This window comes from Nicotiana sylvestris, chromosome 7 (genome assembly GCF_000393655.2).
Source record: "Nicotiana sylvestris chromosome 7, ASM39365v2, whole genome shotgun sequence".
In the NCBI taxonomy this organism is placed as follows: Eukaryota; Viridiplantae; Streptophyta; class Magnoliopsida; order Solanales; family Solanaceae; genus Nicotiana; species Nicotiana sylvestris.
This window is the reverse complement of record NC_091063.1, coordinates 36,243,103-36,260,773: the sequence shown is the minus strand read 5'-3', so window position 1 is coordinate 36,260,773 and position 17,671 is coordinate 36,243,103. Positions and strand designations below refer to the sequence as shown.

The window sequence follows — 17,671 nt, the reverse complement described above, 5'->3', positions numbered from 1 at the left end:
AATGTATCATGATCTCAAAGAAGTTTATTGGTGGAATAACATGAAAAGAGATATGGCGGACTTTGTGGCAAAATGTCCGAACTGTCGGCAAGTGAAGGCTGAACATCAAAGGCCTGGAGGATTGTTACAAAGCATAGAAATTCTAACATGGAAATGGGAAATGATCAATATGGATTTTGTGGTAGGATTACCTCGCACTATGTACAAGTTTGACTCAATTTGGGTGATTTTGGACAGACTCACAAAATCAGCTCACTTTTTGCCAGTCAAGTCCACCGATACTGCAGAACAGTATGTTCAGTTGTACATCAAGGAAGTAGTCAGACTTCACAACACTCCAATTTCTATTATCTCGGATTGAGGGGCTCAGTTCATAGCAAACTTTCAGATGAAATTTTAGCAAGGTTTGGGTACTCAAGTAAATCTCAGTATGACCTTCCATCCGTAGACTGACGGTCAGGCAGAGCGGACTATTCAGGCGCTTGAAGATGTGTTGCAAGATTGTGTTCTAGCTTTCAAAGGTAGTTGGGATGACCATTTGCCGCTTGTTGAGTTTGCTTACAATTACAGCTTTCACGCTAGTATTTAGATGGCCCCATTTGAGGCATTTTATGGAAGGAGGTGTAGATCTCCGATTGGGTGGTTCGAGGTTGGTGAAGCAGAACTGTTAGGGCCAGATCTTGTGCATCATGCTATGGAAAAAGTTAAAGTCATTCAAGAGAGGATGAAAACTGCTCGGAGTCATCAGAAATCCTATGCAGACGTGCGTCGAAGAGAATTGGAATTCCAAGTAGATGATTGGGTGTTCTTGAAAGTATCTCCCATGAAGGGAGTCATACGATTCGAGAAGAAAGGGAAGTTAAGTCCGAGGTATGTCTGACCGTATAGAATCATTCAGAGGATCGATCAGGTGGCATATAAGCTCGAGCTGCCACCCGAGATGTCGTTGGTACATCCGGTCTTCCATGTGTCTATGTTGAAGTAGGTAGTGGTAGATCCGTCTGTTATTGTGCCAATTGGAGATATTGAGGTTAGTGAAGAACTATCTTATGAAGAAATTCCAGTTGCCATTCTTGATAGGCAAGTCCGGAAATTGAGATCTAAGGAAATTTCCTTTGTAAAAGTGTTATGGCAGAACCAGCAGGTTGAGGAAGCCACTTGGGAAACCGAGGAAGAAATGAGAAAGAAGTACCCACATTTGTTTGAATAGTTATGTAATAGCTTTCATGAATTTGGTTCCTGTAAACTCTTATCTTTTGATTTGATCTATGTTAAACTGTTCCATTTTGATTATGTATGTTGCCTATGCATCCATGGTTGGTGTTGAACAAGTTATGTTATGTCTATGGAACATGTATATGCTGTTAGGATATGTATCTGGGGCCCTCTAATAGGTAGATAGTCCTAGTTACAAAGGAAACTCTGGCGAAATTTTCGAAAATTTAAGGAGTTAGCCAAATTCGGGGCTGATGATATATTTCATAATGTGAAAAAGCAGAAGTTACATAAGGATGGATAATCAATGAAACTTGATCCTCATTCGAGGGCGAATGATCTTAAGCGGGGGAGAATATAAAGCCCCAGAAAATTTTGCTTAGTAATTTAAGATTTCGTGGTGCCAAGGTAGGCCAAATATTTTATCTTGCGTGCAAATGAGGATAAGGAGATTATGGATATCAATTGGATATGTTAATAAGTGTATAAGTCATAGTAGAAGTGAATTGGGGTCTAAGGAGAGGCCTAAGTCTAAGCCAAGTTGGAAAATTTCATAAGAGACGAAAGTTGCAAATGAGTGCGCACAAGACCTCACTTTGGACAATCATATCTCTAGTCATATAAGGATTTGTGTGATGAAAAACCTATCGAGTAAAATGTCTTTGAGTCTAGTTTCCAACTCTTCAAACTGTTTGTCATTCGGACACTCCTACCAAAAGTTATGACTAAATTACCAAAAGCAGCACAAAATTTTACACTACCGCGCCGCCCCATGTGGCGCAGCTGTGTAAATTATCAGAGCACCTCCAATTTCGTTTCTAAACACATTTTCATTACCACGCAGCCCCATGCGGCTCCCCATGTGGTGCGGCTGTGCAAAAATCGCGATTTTTGTTGTATAACGACCTCATTTCGTCAAATAGATTCAAGGGACCATTTCTTGAGCAAAAATTAGATATTTTTAGAGTGAGAGAGTACCCTAGAGTGAGAAAGTATCCCTCATCAATTCTTCTACAACTCTTGGTCAAATATTAAAGGATTAACAAGGAAAACCACACTAGGCCTTCATCCTTGAGGTAAGATTCTATACCCTAACCTTTAATTTCGAATCTAGCTAAAGATGGGTAATTATAAAGAATGTTTGTGGGTATTGGAGTTGTTATCTTGCTTGCATGTGTTGTCAAAGGTTGTAGAAACATTGCTGAGCTAAAGATGATAAAGTATTGGTTGTGGGTTGATGAAATCCTCTATAAAAGGACCATAAAGATTTAACGCACATATGGTGTTTGATAAAATACTCGAATGAGCTAGAATTATGAATATCTTCCTATTTGTGTTCAATTTTGTTATGTCTCGAAGTAGATTGGCATTGCTAGAATTTTTGGAATGTTATAGTAACTTAAGGAAAAGCTCTTTGAGGTATGTATGGCTAACTTTAACTCTTGTAGAATCCCCTTGTTGTGACGAGCATACGGTATGTGTACCTTGTATGAAAATATGTGTATTGATTGTCTTAGTTGATTTTCACACCACCGTGTTATATGTGATTGTGAAAAGTGATTTGATGTGCCTAACTTATTATGTGCTAAGCTTGTAAGTGCTTGAGGATGACGATATGAGAGTATGTGTTAACGAATGAAAGAATGTAATGTGTCCAAATGTGGGAATGTGTATAATGGCTAAAACCATGCGTGGTAAGTAATGAAAGATGGTATTGTGAAATGACATAAACGAGTTGAACGATTACGACAACACCTTGTACATGAATTACTGCTTGGTGACATCTATGGTGTCTTGGGCCCAAATGTATGAATTGTTGATATGAACTTGTGCTTCCTTGAAATGATGATTCTTGTGATTAATATGCTTTGAACGTTGTTGGTTAAGTCTTGCGATATAATGGTGTAAGTAAATGTCAGCAAACCAAGTATGTGTGTGTGTGAATGTGTTCATATGGTAAGAACTATGTAACAAATGAAGGAAAGAAATCGTAATTGATGCAATTGAAACAACTGTGGCATATCGTACGTGACTTGTCGCGGGCAATTATCGTTGTGACTTAAATTGTATACGGGCTATTGCATATGATGGAAATGGTATTGATGTTATGAAAATTCTTTGTGAATTATTGTTGTTGTCGTGTGAAATTTGATTGTCCGGTGGGATCGGGTTGCGCGCCGCAACACGAAGTTATAAGGTGTGGGTTGTGGTGATAAGGGTGGCCGAGGTAATAAGGTTGGATAAGGTAATAAGGGTGGAAAAGTGATGGAAATCACTATTGAAATGAAAATATGTGAAAGTTGTGAAACCATTGATGTGATAAAATAATGTTGAAAGGGGAAAAGGAGAGATTGTGGAACTTGTTTGGATTTGGTTGTTCCTTTCATGTGCATTGGATTGTTGATTCTATTACTGTTTGTTACCTGTGTATTTCTTGATTTTACTTGGGGTAAAGTTTGTTCATGCATACCAGTACAATTCAAATGTATTGACGTCCCTTTTGCCGGGGGCGCTACATTCGTGTTATGATTGTAAATGGTTCTATAGCAGGTACTCCAGTCCAACAACAGTAGCACTCCTTCACTTTCCGTTAGCTATATTGGTGAGCCCCTTTTTTTCTCTCGAGGCCCTGCGTGGATCATGCCGCTTTTCCTCCCAGAAATTTTATTTTGGTATTTGCGTAAGGTATAGCCGGAGCCTTGTTAACGACAAGTATTGTAACACTCTTTTGTATCCCTAGAGGCTTCGTAGACAGGAAATGTGGGTTATGTACTTATGTATTTTATATTTGGGCAGTGTAACTTGTAAACCACGCTATGTAACCATGTATAATATGTAAATCTCATAAGAATGTGTTTAAATCATAAATGGCTATTTCACTTGGTTAACGGATAATAAAAATGCGGGGTAACACGTAGGATAGGAAAGGCACCCAGGTCCGCTTGACTGGGGTTACCCGGTCGAGTGCCGGTCGTGCCCCTTGTGTTTTGGGGCGTGACAGGAGCTTCATCAGAAACGGGACCTAAACTTTCACTACCAAACCCGCGGTCAAAAAGCTGCTCAACAGAATCATGAGCAGCAGCAGGAGCATCATCAACATCATCAAGGATCACTACTGGGGCTTCAACAGATTCAGAAAGAGGAATAGAACGATGGGGGGATGCTTCTTCTTCATCATCAGAAATAATGCGTCTACGAGCCCGTGGCCTTGCTACCAAGGAACCCCCGTCTTCCTCTTCTTCGGAATCTTGGTCATCAATGGCTTTTCTTTTCGATGAAGAGCCCATAATTATTTCTTGAACCCTTTCCAAAGAAATACGAGAAGCCGCAACCGCCTCAGCAGTAACTCCTCGAATAGCAAATCCTGATAGAAAGAAGGATTGAGATAAGTTCAGGAAAAAACAATATGTAAAATAAAATAAAAGCTCTTACCGTGAGTTTTTACTTTCCAACCAAAACGTTGGGAAATGGACTTCCAAGATCTACCATCCATTGGTACAATACTCAACAGCTTTCCTACCCAATCACGGAAATTGGGAACATCTTCCACAACTCCCATGGTTGCTAGAAAAGAAAAGTAAAATTAGAAAATTCAACAAAGTTGAAGAAAAAGGCACGAGAGAGTTAGAAGACTCACGTGCAAAATTCCACTTCTCATATAAGGGAACGTTCTCATCACCCACTAAAACGACAGTGGGGGCAGCAACAAACCTGGCATACCATCCACGGTCTTTGTCATCTTCAGGGCTAACTAGAACTCTTTTGCTCCTGGATACTAGTGTAAAAACACTATTGCGAAAGAGTCTAGAGGGGTAAAGATGAATTAGATGTGGGAAAGTAAAATGCACACTGGCTATGTTGGTCAAATGCCTCAAACATGCAACAACCCTCCAGATTATTGGGCCAATTTGACCTAAGCAAACATCGAAAAAACGATAGAACTCGAGAATAATAGGATCAATAGCAGGTTTGAATCCTAATGCGAAAGGGTACGTATAGACAAAGGAAAATCCGATTAAGTAAGAGGTAATTCTTTGATTCGGATTGAGAATAATGATAGGAAAGTCATGACTCCAATGTCAGTCTCTGCGAACTAAAGAAATCAAACCTTCAGTGATTTGAGTGGGATAGATATCAACACGATCTAAAGAAGATACTTGATTTCTAAGAGATTCTCTGTCATTATAGAAAGATAGTTCTCCTCTACTAGAGGTTCACGAAGAGGTTCAGAAGATTCCTTACCTCTAGAAGAAGATCTATGTGAAAGAGAACCTCTAGTTCTAGAAGAAGGGCCAGAACTAGACGAAGGAAGAGAAGAACCACGCAAGGATGAAGATCCTAAATTACGAAGCCTACCTCCTCTTCTGCTCCTACTTGGGGCATTAGGGAAGTTATCAACTATGGGGACCCTTCTAGGGTTAGGGTTTGATGAAGACATGATAGTACGAGGAAGAAACAAACAAAGATTCAAAAACTGAATATTTTGAGAACTTTATGTGATAAAGACAAAGAAGAAAACTATATTTATACTGCGAAGCAACCGTCAAAGAAAAAGGTGCAATGATGGAAAATTCATAATGAGAACTGACGCTTCGTGATTAGTAAAGCCGTGAAAAAGCCCTAAAAAGTGCTGCAAAGTTGCAGAACCAGTAAAAGAGTGCCACACGTGAAGAACATTAAATGGAAGTGACAAATGAAGCGTTGATTATGCTATAGCATTAATGGTGACAAAAATTCCCGTTTTAATGAATTCCACTACCTAAATATTCAATTAATGAATAAATGGCAAGTGGGGGGATTATCTGTATTGGAAAAAATTGAGTTTACATATTAAAGTGATTGGAAGATGACGTGTCATGACACGTAGACTGGTCAATGAGTTATGATTGGCAAAGAGGCACGAGTTGCAACAGATACGAGTAGAGGCATAAGAGGAGGCACGAGCGGATATTCAAAAGATTCAACGCCGGTACCTATTTAAGTCGAAGAATCAAGGAGAGTGAATCTGACAGCACAAGAGAGTACATATACAATATTAATTTAATGAGCATTAAATACTAAAAACGTTAGAGAATCTGTATTACAATACAATGATTATGTAACGTAGCATTTAATGTCTTTAATTATCTATAATGGCCTTATTATGATAAATGCAAAACACATATTTCCAAGATAGCTATAAAAGAGAAAGAATGAGTCAATTGTAAAGACACGAAAGACTATCTGAATACATTGGTTTACTTTATCTTCTTCTAATTATCTTATTGCTAGCCAAATTAATTTCTATTATACATTTTTTGATTATCAGTAACCCGAGTTCTTCTAAATTGAAGCTTTGACCGAAATTCCACTTTTTGGTTAAACACCACCCATGAAATTACCTCATTATAAAAGCTTATAAAAGTGAAACTTTAAGATAGTGCTTTATTCGAACTTATACAAGTAAATAATCATGAAACAGTCGTAGAATTTGAACTATCTCCTTCTCGAATAAAGGTTAAAACTCTATGAATTTTTCCTAGAGTTTGAACTACAGGAATTTTCATGTAATTTGAATCGTGATAGTTCAAACTCCAGTAAAATTTCTGGAGCTTTTTTGTGTTTTAGCTTGAACTATTTTTGTCCAAATTTATTATTTTATTTAAAAAATGGCTAAAATTTAAATAATTTAATAACAGTAGCTAAATGTTGATTAGCAGTCTAAAAAGTAATTATTGTTCATTTTTTTCAAAAAAAAGAACAATGAAAAGACAAGATCTTAGTGGGCAAAACCCGATTGATTTCATTTGTTGCATGGAAGAAGATAGGGTTAATTTCATGGATAGTAATATTTAACAAAATTTTGTTACAAGAAAATACGTCAATTATGCCAAAAATTACAACTAAGTTGACACATAAGATTAGCACTATCATGCAATCTACACACATTTGATTTAAGCTTCTACATCTTGTGTCTGCTGATAATTAATAACAGCTTCCAGCCAAACATTCGGAGATATATGGGTTAAATGTGGTAAAAATGAGAAATGGGAAAACACGTGTTGTGATGTAGATATGAGTTTGTTGGTGTTGATGACGTGACAGTGCTTAATTATTTGACAATTTTTTCTTATATGATAGTTTAGTTATAATTTCAGGTGCCGGATTGATTAATTTGCGACGATGTTCAGGTTATATGATAAAGTTGTCCTACAACTCAAGATGACTGTACACTGAAAAATAAGAATGAGGGGAAAAAAGGAAAGAAAAAAAAAGAACTAAAATAAGAGAAGAAACATAAAAAAGGAAAAGAATTAAAAGGAAAAAATGAAAAGAAAAAAGTTTGTTCTAATAAAACATACATCATAATGAGTTCATTTCAAAATAATCCAAGGAACAATTAATAGGACCATCAAAGGCTGGGTGTATATATAAAAAATCGACTCAAGTTTAGAGTTACTTATTAATCCTTTTCCAATAAATGACTTAAAAAGTACAGAACCAAACAAACCAAACCTTCACACCTCATATATGAGTAGGGGTACATAGGTCGGGTTGGTTCGGATTTTAAAATTATCAAACCAAACCAATTGTGTCGGGTTATTAAATCTAAAGACCAAACCAAACCAATGAAACTCGGGTTTTATTATCTCGATTTTTCTCGGATTTTCGGGTTATTCGGGTTTTTTCGGGGTTTTTTTCCGGTAAAATCTTCGTAGAACAAAACATATAACTTGTGCTTAAAATATTTCTTTAATCCTAGTAAGATACAACTATCTAAAGTATTTTCCAAGAAAATAATACAAAATATGAGATGTGTCATGACATTATCGTAAAATATTCAACAATAAAGACAACAAAATTATGTAATATAAATATTGCTAATTAAAAAGTCATAATAAAAATAAACATAATCTAAAAGTACTAAGTCATGCTAAAATAAGTAGACTAATAAGGGAGTATTAATTACATGACTAAACATTAAAGAAAAAATAAAAATAGGTTATGCATTTTTATCTAAATTATTGCAAAACAAAAAATAAATATTCAATACATTCCCGTTCGTAGTATTGAATCGAATGTCTTTTGTTAGCATTAGTATTGATTTGATTTTGGTTTGGGCTTTTATTAGCATTATTTAATTTACTACTATTAATGGCTATAAAACTTATTGGAACATTCAAAAGTTCTAAATCCAACCTTGAAATAATACCTTAAAAAATAAAATTATGAAATTTTTTAAGAAATATTTATAAATTACATCAAAATAATATATTTATATATTAAATATATCTAAAATTTTTATATATTTAATGTCGGGTTGGTTTGGTTTCGGTTTGACTTTCTTTAGTCGGATTTTTTTTCCAACACCAAACCAAATCATAGTCGATTTTTATTTCTCGATTTGACTCAAATTATCGAATTGGTGCGGTTTGTCAGTTTCTTTTGTACACCCCTGTATGAGCCCCTTAATTATGTATATGCAAACACAGAACTCAACGAATTCCTAAGGCCCCCCTTGGGATTGGACAAAGATTAGTAGATTATCCTCAATAATCACGTAAAAAGTTTTGAGATGCCAAACTCAAATTCTAGTCTTTTGCAAATCAATGATCAATGCAAACACCCCAATTTGAATATTTTAAAAAAAAACTAAAAAAGCTAAGACAAGATTTGTATGGATATGCCGTTACGTCCAAGAATATGTCAATTCATGTGGTTTACATTGTCACACCTCCTTTTTCTACCCGAAAGGGGTACAGGGAGAGTTTTTTCAATTAAAGTAATAATAATCGAAATGAGATTATTTATTTAAGTTTAGAGTCGCCACTTAGGATAATTTATGGTATCCCAAGTCACTGGTTTAAAATCCAGAATCGAGGAAGTTGACTCTATTTTTACGGTCCGCGAACACAGAAATCCGGGTAAGGAATTCTATTAACCCGGGAGAAGGTGTTAGGTATTTTCGGATTCCGTGGTTTTAGCACGGTCGCTTAACTATTAATAATTGGCCTAATTATCTAATTAATTACACATTTTAAACCTACGTGCATTTTTTAACCTTCTAACCGCTTTTAATGTTTATGGAACAAATCACGATTGTCATACACTTGCGAACCGCGTCACATGAAATACACCCACAATTTACAACACGTTTATTTCTATTATTATTGTTAGAAGTTGTGGTCGGGTCATATGAAATGCACACCCGAATTTGGGAATTATGTATCACGATTATGCCACGGGAACCGTACCCATAGCCGTGATAATTTTATTAATCGCGCCTAAAGCAAGCTACGATGTTTGACAGGTCTAAAGTTATGGATTTTATTTGTGGAAGAGTTGAATTCATTATTTATAGAAAGGTGGGGTAGTTTAGAAAAAAGATGAACCAATCATGTTATTCAATACTTTGGGGCTAACGAGACTAAATCTTTTGGCCCAAAATTTTTCCTTTCTCCAATAGCCCGAAAAAATAATTTCCTTAGAAATAAATCGTGGCCCAAGCAAATTATGGCCTTCTCAATTAGCCAAAATTTCAAAACATCTTTCAGTTGCCTTAAGAAAATTGGTGAAGTTGCCACCGATGTTCCTCCTTAATTGGTGAGGATTCTGTTTTCACAACTTATTCTAAAGTGAATAAACAAAAATATCCAAATTTTGCCAATTTTATCTAGAATCATAAACACGAAATCAACCAATTAAACCTCAATCCAAAACCAATTAGGATTGGAATATAGGAATACTCTATACGGGTTAACTCCATTAAGCCTCATTTTATTCAAACACCCAATAAAATTAAGGGATAATTAGCATATCAATACAACAACTACCATGCCTAAATCCTGAACTAGTCGGGATATAACATATGAATCCTTTTAAAATACCACTTAATTTGAAACCGACTAATTTTAATTCTCAATAATTTATCTTTAAAACAAACTAGGGATCTTCAACACTAGAGAATCTCTTCTTCTTTTACTGACATTGCAAGTTTATTTAACATTCCTATTTAATGGTGTCGTCCCTGTATGACAATTATATGCTAGATTCACAAGCAACCCCCACGACATCCTTTGCTGAAATTGGTCATAGCAAACTAATAGCAGAAGTTGAAGAAGAAACAGACAACCACAATAAAAAAACTAAAATGATAAGAGATCAACAAACACACCAATTACATGGAAAAATAGGAAAGGAATAAGGGAAAGAACCTATAAGGCAGATTTCTTTAGTATATGAAAAACAAAGTTTCTGAAACAGCTTCACCAAAATAAAGATCCGAACGAAGGAAACAACAGGGAGGCAAATCGCAAACCATGAACAAAACTCGGGTTGGAATCCGCATAACACGACGGAACCGCAAACAAATTTTGATCGGCAAATTTAACTCAAATCAACTAAACCCCATCTCCTTTGAAAAACAGAAATCCAAAATTCGAAAGAAGGAGCAGAACCCCCCCCCCCCTTTTAATATTTTTACCAAACTAAAAATCTGGAAATTGAAAATGAAAAGGGCTGTCTTCAGATTGAAAAATGAGCAGAACCTTTATGAAACCCCAATTTTATCTCTCAAAAGAATGTCCAAGAAATAAAGTTCTCCGAAATTTCAATTCCTTCCCCTCTTATTCATTCCAGTGAGGCTGCCATCTTTTTCTCTTTGTATGAGAGAACGAGATGGTGAGAGGGTGCCGATTTTGTTTTGGAGTTGGGGTTTTCGGCTGATTTCTTGGTGGTGTGCTGAAGGGTGGCGGATTCCAGCACGTTTTAGGGGTGTGGGTGGTCGATTTTAGGTGGGGTGGAGTCGGCGATTTTGTGTGTGTTCTAGTCATCAGTTTACTTCACAGGGGTGTTGGAATGGCCTTGTGGAAATGAAAGAGAAAAAGTGTTAATAAGGAGGGGAGGAGGTCTCAAGGTCCAAACGGCTGATCATTTTTAGGTCTTTTAGGGTTGCTTTTAAGTCTAAGTCTAGAGTTTTAGGGGTATTGGGCTTGGGTTATTATGTCACGACCCTAAAACTGACCCGATCGTGATGGCGCCTATCGTAAAACTAGGCCAGCCGACATAATGCCCGAATTAACCTTTAATCAATAAAAATTATTTTAAGTCTTTAATTAATCAAATATCTCATGATGAAAGTCTAAATGAACAGTGCAGAATAAATACACAAGCCTGACATCGGGGTGTCACAAGTCACGAGCATTTACTAAGGTCTGAATACAACGAAGAGTCTAAAAATATCCTAAATACAATATAAGGAAGACAAGAGGGAGAAAAGCAGTGCTGCGAACGTCGGGCAACTACCTTGCTAACTCCGATAACTCTGCCACTGAGCAATCAACACCCACTACCGAGTTCAGAATTTCTTGAATCTGCACACAAGGTGCAGGGAGTAATGTGAGTAGCCATCTTAGTAAGTAATAAAAGTAAATGAAAGCTGAGCAATAAGAAACATGTAAAATACAACATAACGCTACAGCGAATGTAGTACATCTCCAAAACAATACAGAAATCATTTTCTTCGTAAATCAAGCTCAGTTTCAGTAAAACCCTTTTAAAACAACTTTCAATAGCTTCAAACGAGTGATAAAAAAATAGTGAGTAAAAACAATAAAAATGTAAACAGCCCTTCGGGCAAAATATGTACTATAAACCGCCCCTCGGGCATAATATCAATAGAACCAGCCCCTCGGGCTACCTCACAATCACTCGTAATCAGGCCCTCGGGCATAACATGAATCAAGAACCGCCCCTCGGGCAAACATGGATCAAGAAAAGCCCCTCGGGCATCAATATGAAACAACAACAGCCCCTCGGGCTACATCATATCACTCACACTGGGTACCCGCGCTCACTGGGGGTGTACAAACTCCGGGAGGGACCTCTTACGGCCCAAGCGCAATAACAAGCCATCTCGTAGCATAATCAAGCAGGCTCTCGGCCTCATATCAAGCTAGCTCGTGGTGTAACAAATTAGGCCCTCAGCCATATAATCATAAATCAGTATCACACTGCTGCGGCGCGCAGACCGATCCCATAATATCCTCACAATACAGGCCCTCGACCTCACTCAGTCAGAAATCTCTCATGCCACTCGGGCAATAGTAAAACATGATGTTCAGCTCAGAATATCATTTAAAATATCAAAACAGAGTAAATATGGCTGAGTTATGAAAACAGTAGAATACAACATGACTAAGTAGAAATATGAAGTCAAAATAGTGAGGAATAGTAGTAAAAATCCCCTAAGGGTCCAAAACAGTTGGCACGAAGCCCAAATTTGGCATTCAACCCAAAATATGGTAATGATTCCCAAAACACCATGATAGCAAATAGTTTTCGATCAAATACGTGACTTAATAGTCGTACGGGACGGACTAAGTCACAATCTCCAACGATGCACGACCCCACACTCGTCATCTAGCATGTGCGTCACCTTAAAGTAGCACAACGATGTGAAATTCGGGGTTTCATACCCTCAGGACAAATATTTATAATCATTACTTACCTTTATCCGGTCCAAACTCTAGCCCATGATGCCTTTGCCCCTCGAATCGGCCTTCGGATGCTCCAAATCTAACCAAAATCAGTATATAACCATCAAAATATGCTAAAGGAACAAAACCCACTCGAAAATAACCAATTTACATCAAAATCCCAAAATTGGACAAACCCGACCTGCGGGCCCATGTCTCGGAATCCAATAAAAATCACATCAATAGAATCCTTATCCTCTCACGAGTTCATACATATCAAGAATACCAAAATTCGACCGCAAATGACCCCTCAAATCACAAATTTTAGATCTCCAATTTCAAGCCCTTGTTTTCTTCAAATTCAACCACTAATTTCCATAAATTACAAGACTAATCCGTGAAATAACATCATAGAAACGAGTTTTATGTTCAAAAATCTTACCTCAGCGAAGCCTTCTTGAATTCCCTCTTCAAATTGGCTCTCCCAAGCTCTATCCCGTATGAAAAGTGATGAAAAATAGCTCAAAATCGCGAAGGCCTTAATATATATGATCTGCCCCAGCAAAACTGCATTTGCAGTCAAAATTCTCGCATATGCGGTCCCAGGTGCGCATATGCGGGATTCACTTAACCTCTCCAGACCGCACCTGCGATCAACATCTCATACCTGCGCTATCGCAGGTGCGCTCTAGCACACGCATCTGCGGTTCCAGCCCCTCATGCCCATTTCCGCATCTGTGTCCCCCTTGGCGCCTCTGCGAGCCCTCACCTGCGGTCCCCAAGCCGCATGTACGGTTATGACAGGAGTTTCAACACTTCAGCTGCAAATTCCAACTCCAAACCTCCCGTCAACCATCCGAAATCACCCCCGAGGCCCCCGGGACCTCAACCAAAAGTACGGACAAGTCATATACCACCATCGACACTTATAACAATCTTCGAAACACCTAAAACAACATCGGAACATCAAACTAACCACGGATTCAAGCTTAAGAACTCCAAAAACTTCTGAATTCTGCTTTTGATCAATAAGTCTATCAAACCTTGTCCGAATGAACTGAAATTTTGCACACACATCACATACGACACAACGGACCTACTGCAACTTCCGGAATTCCATTCCGACCCTGATATTAAAATCTCACCTAACAACTGGAAAGTGCCAAAATTTCAATTTCGCCAATTCAAGCCTAAATCTACTACGGACCTCCAAAACACATTCTGATCACGCTTCTAAGTCCCAAATCACCTAACGGAGCTAACCAAATCATAAAAATTCCAATACGAGATCATATACCAACAAGTCAAAACTTGGTCAAATCTTTCAAATTTTAAGCTTCAAATTGAGAACTGTTCTTCCAAATTCATTCTGATTATCCTGAAAACCAAAACCGATGATTTACATAAGTCATAATACATTACACGAGGCTAGTCATGCCCGAGAAATGGCGAGCGAAGTGCAAAAGCTCAAAACGACCGGTCGGGTCGTTACATCTTCCCCCACTTAACATACGTTCGTCCTCGAACGTGCCCAGAGTTGTTCCGAAAACCATCAAATCACTGTGTAACCTTACCATGCACATACCCGCGGGTGATCCCACATCACTCTATCTCATATAGGTCTGGTAACACAATGTAACTGAAATTTCACAATCCAACCTAGCCTATAAAACTTAGAACCACATTTCAATTTCTGAAATCATCCACAAGATCAGAATTTCACATTTATACCCTGGATAAGCCTGAACAAACTGTAACAAACCATACCTGCAACCTCAGATGAAATTACATGATATATCACATAGCTCAAACTCTTGTAGTGATAACTTCTGATCACAGCAGTTGCTCAAAACAACCGAATATCGACAATAAACCTCTTATCAAATAAAGCCTCATTCCAACACTTCCGTATACTGCCAATGATAAATGAAACAGATAGAAAGTCATAACCATTACTCAGATCAACCATTCGTGAAACCACTTCTCCTTTAGCAAGAACCATAGCAAATTTCTAAGCCGAACATCGATATTATCCTCCCAACACGCCGAAACCGAATCTGTTTGTATTCATTCTAGATCCCAACGATCTCATCTAATCCAACACAACTACTCTGGTGACATGACACATCAACACTATCTAAAGCCACAACTCGTGCAATCCGCGCACCAATAAGCAACAATCCGAACGTACTCAAATCATGAAAATGACTCAAATGAGAGAGCTGTACCGTAATCTCACCAGTACCACCACTCACAATGCTGAGAACTCGCCACACATCGTAGGGCCAGAACACACGAATCTAACCCGAAGGATCATACCTCCACATAACTTCGCTCCAATGCACGACTTCATCCAAACACTGGTCCACATGAAATGCCTCAAGTCACTATGCTCAAAATCGACAATCACTAGCAATTTGATGTCTAGAACTAAAACAAATCATCACAACCACGGTGAAGAAATTGACATAACATTACACAAACCCGAAAGGACATAACCGATACGCCATCCGCCGAGCAATACCCAATACATCTTTTCGCTCGAATTTCACTATGAAACCCCAATAGACCCGCACCATATGTGCCCATAACCAACAAATCATACGCCTCACAACACGAAAAAATAACTCCCAGCTCACCTCAGAACACTAATAGCTCAATAACAACCGAATCAACACATCCCTCAACGATAACAGCTCGAAGTCAACCAAGCCGACTCAAGTTAGAACACCCATCCACATTGACCTACCAATGAACCCCTTATCAAGGAGTCCCTGAAGCTGTTCCTTCAGTTCTTTTAACTCCGTCATTGCCATACACTACGGTGCCCGGCACCAAATCAATACCAGAATCAACAACCCTGTCCGGTGACATGCCCGACATCAGGAAACACATCCGAAAAAATCCCTCATCACCGAAACTAAATCAATGGTAGGAGTCTCCGCACTAACATCCATCACGAAGGCCAAATAAGAAAGATATCCCTTTCCAGCCATCTGCTGGGTCTTCAAAAATGAAACTACCCTACTAAGAACATAATCCATCGTACCTCGCCACCAAATCCGTGGCATTCTCGGCAATGGCCAACATCGCTGCCCTAGCGCAACAGCCCAGAATAACACAACACTGAGACAACCAGTCTATACCCAATTTCACATCCAAATTCTAACATACCAAGCAATAAAGGATCTACTCGGGTCTCCAAACCCCCAATAGTCACCACACCAGGCCGATACGCGTGACCCATAACCACAACATAACCTATCTATGAGAACTCCCTGTCTTCAAGTCCATAAAGCACACGAATCGCCATATCTGATCCTAATTCCGCCGTCCGAATATACAACACATATCCAATACCTAATCATCCCACAAGAGGTACTTTTATAATTCTTCTGTGCCACATTTGTAAAATGTCAGCAGTCAATCCAACAAGAGAGTGCCACAATACTAATGAAGTATCCCCAATTCGTACACATCACCCTTTGTAAAATGTATACCCTCATCAAGCCACACTAATCAACAATATAGTTTGCTTAATCATCTGAAACTGCCCATGCTATCTAAGAATTTATGACCCTTCCTTTCAGAACTGAACCGTGACCTTACACATGCAAATTTCAACCCTACACAACATACCGCATATACCATGCCATCCTATGATAAATATGAGAACTTCATAACCCCTTCCGAGCCACAAGCAGCTACGTACTCAGCTAGCCAAGGACTTTCTACTTGATCCCATCTAGAAGAAAATCACTATACATCACATGCTCCTTATGCCCGTAGAAAATATACATCTCTAACCGTGGTAGAAACCATCAAGAACTCTATGAATTCAATTTGCACAAAACCCAACCATCAGAACTGAATCCTTCTAACTCAACCAAGCTATGAAGGTCACTAAAACCCAAGAGCATTACCGCGAAACACTTGTAGAAACTCTTTACCTCACGAGCACCCAAAGAACTCATCATATCCTTTCCCATGCCGATCCGACCTACTACCAAGCTATCCCATCTATACAAGTTCCTTTGAATTTACCTTCAACTTGATACTTCTTCACGCTATCACATCACAATCCTCGACCCAGACTCACCACATGAGACTCGAGCATAACACTACACTGTCCAACAAATCATAGGCCGCTGACTACTCTCTCAAATATCCCCAAAAGCACCACATTTGAAATGCTTACCCTGAAGAGACTTCCTGTGAATCTAAATCCACTACCTTTACCTTCCTGATACTGATGTGTAGAATCCATAATGATATAGAAATGACACAAGTCTTGACACCCTCCAATGTAAACCTCAGTTTCTAGCCAAGTACACACCCTAAAGATTCCCAATTACTACTTATAAATCTTGAATCCTTCAAAACCATTCTCGGGAGTCATCCATTCTACTCAACCTCAATTGGCCTAATCAAATGAATGTGTCTCATTAGTACATCAACACCTAAGTAAGTAACCCCACCTGAATGCAACCAAACAAATTTCTGCTCTACGCACCGTACATCCTTTACCGGTAACAACTCAAATCATTCTGTGATTCTCATACACCCATGCAGCATAACACAACCTTTACTAAAATTTCCTCTACTTGAACCATTTTAGATCTCACCCTTGCAAGCCATGATTGATTCACTAACATACCTCAAACTGAAACCAATACAACACATAACCATGCCATCAACTAATCAGTAGTGGACTCCCCCACTTGGCTCAAAGACATAGGTCAAAGCACACAAAACCCAAAATAACCATAATCTACTACTTCCATAATACCATAGTGAGATTAAACTAAATCCTTCATAAGCTCGTGCAGTATATACCATTTAGTACTTCAAAGCTTCTGCAAATCTCGCATGTTGATACCCAATTTTTTCTTATATATTTTTAATACGTATATATACTTTCAAAATAGTATATATACATATATAAGCATGCATAAGCATTTTTTAATTTTTCTATAATTTTAAAGGCTTCAAATTGATTT

General features: G+C 38.1%; 1 protein-coding gene across 1 annotated transcript; it reads left to right on the top strand.

Moving 5' to 3' along the window:
• The first annotated feature begins 589 nt into the window (after positions 1–589).
• Positions 590–1,210, top strand: LOC138872992 (uncharacterized). The gene is made up of 2 exons (XM_070151416.1): positions 590–814; positions 986–1,210. Exons 1-2 carry the CDS (start codon positions 590–592, stop codon positions 1,208–1,210), a joined length of 450 nt encoding a protein of 149 aa, XP_070007517.1.
• Positions 1,211–17,671: the final 16,461 nt, after the last annotated feature.

Coding starts and splice junctions, on each gene's coding strand:
- LOC138872992 (XM_070151416.1), top strand. CDS start 590: ATGGCCCCATTTGAGGCATTTTATGGAAGGAGGTGTAGATCTCCGATT. Junction 815..985: donor ATGATTGGGTGTTCTTGAAA/GTATCTCCCATG, acceptor ATGTTGAAGTAG/GTAGTGGTAGATCCGTCTGT.